General features: G+C 41.9%; 1 protein-coding gene across 1 annotated transcript; it reads right to left on the bottom strand.

Moving 5' to 3' along the window:
* Positions 1-1,796: 1,796 nt before the first annotated feature.
* Positions 1,797-4,582, bottom strand: LOC143904858 (myb/SANT-like DNA-binding domain-containing protein 3). Its single transcript, XM_077419819.1, has 4 exons — positions 3,942-4,582; positions 3,676-3,786; positions 3,336-3,514; positions 1,797-1,802 (listed from the first exon to the last, which is right to left on the bottom strand). The coding sequence occupies exons 1-4, from the start codon at positions 4,237-4,239 to the stop codon at positions 1,797-1,799; spliced, it is 594 nt and encodes a 197-aa protein (XP_077275945.1). The 5' UTR covers positions 4,240-4,582.
* Positions 4,583-8,226: the final 3,644 nt, after the last annotated feature.

Consider the following 8,226-nt stretch of genomic DNA (forward strand, 5'->3'; position numbering starts at 1 on the left):
TACTTAAACACTTAAAAACTCTAATCAAGCAATGTGCAGGTTTCTACTCGCACACCTAACTCTTTAGGAGCCTGTATACATAATTATGTACATTCACTAAAATAAAAAAATAAAAATATACTTGCCCACTTAAAAACTGAACCAATATGCAGATTTCTACTCGCACACTTAAGAACTCTAAGAAAGCAATGTGCAAGTTTCAACTTGCACACTTAATAACTCTAAGGAAGCAATGTCCAAGTTTCAACTTGCACACTTAATAACTCTAAGGAAGCAATGTCCAAGTTTCAACTTGCACACTTAATAACTCTAAGGAAGCAATGTCCAAGTTTCAACTTGCACACTTAATAACTCTAAGGAAGCAATGTCCAAGTTTCAACTTGCACACTTAATAACTCTAAGGAAGCAATGTCCAAGTTTCAACTTGTTATTTTTAGTGACACATCAATTTCCATAACTTTGCAAAATCTATTTTTTGCAAAATCTCCGTCATTGTTGTGAAAGAGGCCTTTTACAATGCAAATTGCTGTTTTTGCATTCTTAAGGCAATTTGCTGCTTAATACTTTGTAATATGGTTCGTATACTCATCTCATGAGACCTAATATAAGTTTTATTGTACATATAAACTCTAATATTTTATGTTATTTATTAACATTATTCAACATCTATTTCAGATATAATAGAACGACATATACTATGCATATGTAATAGTTTAGAGAGCAGACCTGTTATCCAGCACCAAAAAGAATTCATTAACAAAGCACGAGATTCTTTTAAGCGAGAGTATATTATTATTATCTCCGCTATTAGAATCCTGTGATATGTTTTGAAAATCTCAACGCTCATTTATTTCTCTTTTGGACTTCCTGGAATATAAGTCTTTTACTGTCAAAGCATATTTTGCAATACCATTTATCGTCCAGTACAAGTTTATCTAAAGTATGCAGTATGATTCAATGCGTGTTACATACACAGAGCAACACCATGTATTAGTTGTATCGTAGAATTAAAAGCTTACGTTGTATAATATTTATACTTATATATGCGTGTGTACGTTTCTTAGGAAAATATCTGAATGTATACCATGTGTAGAATTTATACAATCTTACACACATATATTACTTCTATATGAGTATTGTAATATAAATAAAATATCTGAAATAAGCGTTTAATAATGTTAATAAATTACAAAATATATTAGAATTTCATATACAAAATAACTTTATTAGAAATTTCTACTAAAGTTGTTCAGTATATATTCTAAAAACTTAGCAACATTATGTAACGCCTATTTCAGATATCTTGTATGTGTATGTGTGCGCTTGTGTGTGTATTGCAATACTTATATATTTATGTAATATGTCTGTGTGTAGCATTTATACTATTCAAAAAATTTTCATAAAAAACGTATACACGCATATGTTAGTAAAAGTATCATATAACTTAAGCTATTAATTCTATGTTATAAATATTTCATACATGGTGTTGCCTTGTTCCTATGTGACACATTAAATCATACTACATACTTTATATTGCTTGTACTGCACAGTAAATGGAATTGTATGGAAAGTATGCTTGGACAGTAAAAAACTCCTGGAAAGTCCAAAAGAGAAATGAATGAGTGTTGAGATTTTCATAACATTTCACAGGATTCTAATAGCGGAGACGATAATAATATAGGTACTCTCGCTTAAAAAAATCTCGTGCTTTGTTAATAAATTCTTTTTTGGTGGTTGATAACAGGTCTGCTCTCCAAACTATTGCATATGCATAGAATATGTCGCTCTCAGTTCTATTATATCTGAAATAGATGTTGAATAATGTTAAATTAATAAATAAAATATTAGAGTTTATATATACAATAGAAATTTTATCAGGTCTCATGAGATGAGTACACAAACCGTATTAAGCATAAAGTATTAAGCAGCAAATTGCCTTAAGAATGCAGAAACAACAATTTGCATTGTTAAAGACCTCTTTCACAGCATTGACGGAGATTTTGCAAGAAATACCATGATACTAAAGTTTATGCCAAAGTTATGGAAATCGATGTGTCACTGAAAATAAGAAAGACCTATTGTATTGGAGTATCGCTAAGAATGTCACTAAACTGCATTTTTGTCTGGTTAAAAAATATTTAAATAAACGATACTTCCTGAAATAGTGATGTATCCTGGGGTAATGCTGGCGGTAATTGGACAAAAACCGATAATTGAACCGGGTAATTAAACATTACCCGATGAGCATTTCGGAAAGATTGCTGGTCGTATTTTGTCCAGTGTGTACGTATGCGTGTACGTGTGCGTCGTAACTCCGTGAAAAATATTGTACAAACCTCATTTTTCGTTAATTTGCAAAAAAATTTACAATGGTGTTTTTTTTAAGTAGAGAAATTTTTATGGATACCCTTGACCCCGGGGTAAGGGTTATGCCCGGACTCTTACCGGCTAAAACCGTACTGTGGCCACCCTCGGCATGCTAGAACTCCCTTGAGCCGGTACGCTATTCGCATTGCTTCGGAAAAGCTTCACTGCCACGCGCTTTTCACGCCCACGCCCAAGGGGTCAGAAGAACCCCCTGATTTACCGAAAAACCTGGAGGCGAAACGGGGTTACACCGCTCCGCCTCCCCAGCTCGGGAGAGTCGCGTGCAATAGTTGACATGAACCCCCCGGTTCATGCCGCCTGCGACGCCCCGACGGTTATCCGCCTCCCTTCAGGCCTTCAGTCAGGAACACCCATGATTCGACGCGGGCTTCGAGCCGATTCGTTCGGGAGCAACAACGTGCAATGCGGGGCACACGTCTACGCGGTGAACGGACCATCCCTCCGATCAGAAGTGAAGGGACAGACACAGTTTAACCCGTGTCCATCCCTTCACCCCTCGAAGTCGCCGCAACTCGGCAGGAGGCCGCAGCCGTTTCCCGATATATATCGAAAACTTGTTTTAGATATATATCATATAATATTTATGCCGGTAGGTTTCAGGACAGTCTTGAAAAGTGCCTTGTAGTTATATAAAATATATATATCACATTTATAGTGAGTTTAATATGTAATTCAATTAAAAATTATTTAAATTAGTTTATTATACTGTTAAAATATTCATCAATATCATACTTTTATTGAAATAATCATAAAATTAATATATAGGCAGAATGCAGGACTGTCTTGAAAACTACCTTCTTATTGCCACCATTTTCAAGACTGACCTGAAAACTGCCAGAAGTCCTGAAAACTGCCGCAATGCTTATGCTTTGGTCCCGAAACCTGCCCTTTTACAAACATATATATATATATATATATATATATATATATATATATATATAGTATACAATATAATATATTTTAATATTTATTACATCTCTTACAAGTAGAACATCATCTTGATCATTGTCATTGTCATCAACTGGAAGCCACTCGTCCATTTCAATAGAATCTGATGACGTCTCGCATGAATTTGTCTTTGTAGGTATCTTGCATGCATTATTTGTGCTTTGATCTGTATAAACATCTGTATAATATACATAAATATAATTTAACATATTCTCAGCTTTTTCACATATTACTAGCTAGCAAAAGTTACAATATCGTTCATTTTAATGAGCTTTAAAATAAGAAAGAATCGTAACATTGCTTTATACTGTGCATATATTTTATACGTATATATTTTACCTTCTATAGCATCACAATCAAAATCACTTTTAATACCTTCAACAGAAGGTTTAATAATGTCTCGTACACGTTCCAGCACTATATCTGTTTGGGATTCACAAGGTCCTCCACCTAGTTTTTCAATCATAACTTACTTATTACAATATACATTATACTTACTTATTACTTGTAAACAATTATATACTTCTACAAATTATGAAATAATTATTTTGATATGTAATATCTCTATAGTTTTACACCAAAATATCAACCAACATTTTACTTGCCTGTTTTATATAATTGTATCCTTTCATCAGCGAAAAATTTTCGTGTCTTTTTTTTAAGATTCTCCCAACAACTTTTGAGAACTTTCGCACTTCTAAATTCAGTTGAAGAAGATGTACTATTGTAATTATTTTCTATTACCTTCCAACATTTTTCTTTATCTTTTGAGGTTACTCCGTCAGTTCTTTTATTTTCTATTATATTTTTATACTTTAATACTATTTCTGTTAAAATTAGTTTTTCCTTTTCGGAAAAATTTTGGGCACGTTTCCGTTGCACACTTAATTTTGCTGCATTCATTTTATTAATTATACACTTCTTCGTTTGACAAGATATGATTCTCCTAACCTAATCAAGAGACACGGTAGTGTCTCGCGCCAAGTACACGCGGAGCGAGACCGACCGTGACTTTTACGCGATAATCCTAAACCACAGTAATCACAGTTCCGTTAGAACGATTATTGGACCAATCAACGTTCTACATTCTAATGCTTTCAGAGTTATATCAAACATGTTATAAGTTTAGCTAAACGTTCCGGATAGTTTACTCGTAGAAACCAATCAATATTAAACTGAAAGTTAATTTTAACCAAAGTTTCACTAAACCGTAGTTAACCACAAATTGGTAGAAACGGGCATAAGACATAAATTTTTAATCTAAAGATTATTTTCTGTTTATTAAATCTTAATAAGGTGTATATACTATAACTTTGATAACATTTGTATTTGTCACGTTCTGACTGTTATAGTTCGTCCGTTTTTTTGGTCAATGCATTTAAGCAATTTACCAAAGATTTGGACAAGTCGTGTGAAGGATATTATTATTATATTTATTATTCGGGACCAAAAAGATATCTGAGTTTATACGTATGTTAACGAGGATTGGAGCTTTATTTATTTGGTTATAATTAAGATAATCAACGTCGAAATCGACAGGAATAGGTTTAAAGAGGAGTGCGTTTTCTAATTGTTGCAATTGTTGGAGGAAGGGGAGAGGGTCTTGATTAGAAATCACTGCTTGCTTGATCTGGAATCTGATTCGTTTAATACAAACGCGCCTACCTCCTTTCTTCGTCATTCAGCCGCGTTCATGAAAATGAATTTTAAGCTCGCCACACTCTTCGGCAGCGCTCAAAACTAATCTGCCACACCCTCTGCTCGCCACACTCTTCGTCAGCGCTCAGATCGTTAGCGTAGAGGTCAAATTCACTTTCGGGAATTTGTCGAGATTATTGTCTTTTTCTGGAAACTAACTCCGTAATCGCCACGCTTTCGGCAGCAAAAGTACTGGATCGCCACACTCTTCATCAGTGCCCCAGCACAGATCGCCACGCTTTGTCGGCGGAAACTGCGAGTCGGAATCCCAAAGGTGACAGTGATTATTACGACCCCCAAGAATCAACCCCGTAATCGCCACGCTTTCGGCAGCGAAAGTACTGGATCGCCACACTCTTCGTCAGCGCCTCAGCACAGATCGCCACGCTTTGTCAGCGACAACTGCGAGTCGAATCTTAGAAGTGATCGATTTGTTGATTAAAAATACGAAATGAGACAGGACAGGAATTTCCACTGGGCAGAAATCACTTGCTCACACCCGCGAGGCCATCGAAATGCTTTGTTTTAAATTTTAGACAGTCGGTTTCCCCTAGTCCGTCCCAAAGTTCTGAGCTGAGCGTTTGAATGGCGGCCGAAGAGGACGACCACGACGACTCGCGCCGCCACGGAAGCCTCGCAGAAAGAAGATCCGCGGGGGGCCAAGGCACGGGACCGAGCTCGGTTTCCCCGGACCGGCGCGAGAACCCGATCGGTTCACCTCGCCCAGGCCCGGCACTCAGCCAAACCCGCTTCCCGACCAAGCCCGACACGCCCCCCTCCTCGAGCCAATCCTTATTCCAAAGTTACGGACCCAAATTTGCCGACTTCCCTTACCTACATTAGTCTATCGACTAAGGCTCTTTACCTTGGAGACCTGCTGCGGATTGGGTACGAACCGGCGCGCCCACCTCACGTGGCCCTCTCCTGGATTTTCAAGGTCCAGGGGAAGATCCGGCCCCCCGCCGCAACTGCGGTGCCTTCGCGTTCCAACCCTATCTCCCTGCTGAGGTTTTCCGGGGAACTCGAACGCTTATACAGAAAAGAAACTCTTCCCGGATCTCCCGACGGCGTCTCCAGGTCATTTTGGGTTACCCCGACGAACCTTCCCGAGGGCCCGAATTGAAATGCGGTTCCGCTGCCGGGTTCCGGAATAGGAACCGGATTCCCTTTCGCCCGACGGGTGTGTCTCTCGTCTCTAAACTCAACGGGTCACACAAAAAACCCACACTGTGTGTGTGTTGTCCCCCCCGTGAGCGCAAAAAACAACACTCAAATATCGTACGCCGTCATTGACATAGGATTTCTCCTAGGCTTAGGATCGACTGACTCGTGTGCAACGGCTGTTCACACGAAACCCTTCTCCACGTCATCCTCCAGGCCTCGCTGGAGTTTTCCCTACTACCACCAAGATCTGCACCGACGGCGGCTCCGGCAGGCTCGCCCCCCAGACCCTTCTGCGCACCACCGCCGCGACCCTCCTACTCTTCAGGGCTTCGTGGCGGCGCCGGCGCGGCAAGAAGCGAACTCCGAACCACCGGCCGACGACCGCCCCCTTGCCGCTGACGGCAGGTATGGCTCGACGCTTTCAGCGCCATCCATTTTCAGGGCTAGTTGCTTCGGGAGTGAGTTGTTACACACTCCTTAGCGATTCCGACTTCCATGGCCACCGTCCTGCTGTCTTAAGCAAACCCAAAGCCCTTTCATGGTGTCCCTGAGCGTCGAGTTGGGCGCCTTAACTCTGCGTTTGGTTCATCCCACAGCGCCAGTTCTGCTTACCAAAAATGGCCCACTTGGCACTCTGATCCGTCAAGAAGATGCTCGTGGCTTCATAATTCAAGAAGCCAGAGATCTCACCCATTTAAAGTTTGAGAATAGGTTGAGGGCGTTTCGGCCCCAAAGGGCCCCTAATCATTCGCTTTTCCAGATGAGACTCCGCCGCGTTCCGTGCGGAACGGCCGAGTTGCCCGCTATCCTGAGGGAAACTTCGGAGGGAAACCCGCTACTAGATGGTTCGATTAGTCTTTCGCCCCCCATACCCAGTTCCGACGATCGATTTGCACTCAAATCGCTACGGACCTCCATCAGGTTTCCCCCGACTTCGTCCTGACCAGGCATAGTTCACCATCTTTCGGGTCCCAACGGTACCTCTGGGTGCGCCTCTTCTCGCGATGAGAACGAGACGCCCCCGGGAGTGCGGACCGCATCGCACGGGGGCCCTCCTCCCTCGGGCGACAACCAGGGCCCACCTTCACTTTCCCCTTACGCCTTTAGTATCTCCTCAAGTCCCAATGACTCGCGTACATGTTTAAAAAACCCCCTTGGTCCGTGTTTCAAACGGTCCAAGAGTAACCCCAAAACGTGCTCGGGCCCACCGTATGGTCCCACCCCCGGGCCCGCCCCCCCACCGAAGGCGTCGAACACGCGAGTGTGGCGCGCGCGTTCGAGACATCATCGCATCCTTCGGAAGGTAAGTTTTTTTCCTCTATCTGGTTAACTGTCCAGTCCGGTGATGGGACCTCCGTAAACGTTTAATGATCCTTCCGCAGGTTCACATACGGAAACTTGTTACGACTTTTTTACTTCCTAAAAATGATCAAGTTGGTAATCTTACGGCAACATCGGCAATTGCCGAACGCAGGCCGCGCACCATAGAAGACCTCACTAATCCATTCAATCGGTAGGCGAACGGGCGGTGTGACAAAGGGCAGGGACGTAATCAACGCGAGATTATGGACTCGCGGCTTACTGGGAATGCCTCGTTCGATGGGGAACCAATTTCAAGCCCCAATCACCGTAGCCGAAGGAGGTTTCCAGCGGGTTACCCGGGCCTTCGGCAGGGAACAACACCTGATTCTACAGTGTAGCGCGCGTGGCGGCCCAGAACATCTAAGGGATCACGACTGGTTATTGCCAATCTCGTGCGGCTAGAAGCCGCCTGTCCCTCTAAGAAGATTTGTGTGTACGTTGGTAGATAAAAACCCGACGGCCGCGAAAACGGGGGCCCTTCGACGAAACATTAAGTAGCCCTATTTAGCAGGCTAGAGTCTTCGTTCGATCGGATTAACCAGACAAAATCGCTCCACCACTAAAACGCCATGCACCACACCAACGAATCAAGAAAAGAGCTGATCAATTGTCAATCCTTCCGGTGTTCTGGCCTGGTGAGGGTTTCCCGTGTTGAGTCAAATTAAG

This window comes from Temnothorax americanus, unplaced genomic scaffold, assembly GCF_048541705.1.
Source record: "Temnothorax americanus isolate GAGA-0224 unplaced genomic scaffold, ASM4854170v1 Scaffold59, whole genome shotgun sequence".
Taxonomy (NCBI): Eukaryota; Metazoa; Arthropoda; class Insecta; order Hymenoptera; family Formicidae; genus Temnothorax; species Temnothorax americanus.

Bases quoted from the DNA above. Each gene is read 5' to 3' on its own strand.
- LOC143904858 (XM_077419819.1), bottom strand. From the start codon at position 4,239: ATGAATGCAGCAAAATTAAGTGTGCAACGGAAACGTGCCCAAAATTTT. The intron at 3,787-3,941 runs GCAAGTAAAATG...TTGAAAAACTAG, and splicing joins GATACAATTATATAAAACAG to GTGGAGGACCTTGTGAATCC. The intron at 3,515-3,675 runs GTAAAATATATA...TATATTATACAG, and splicing joins TGATTGTGATGCTATAGAAG to ATGTTTATACAGATCAAAGC.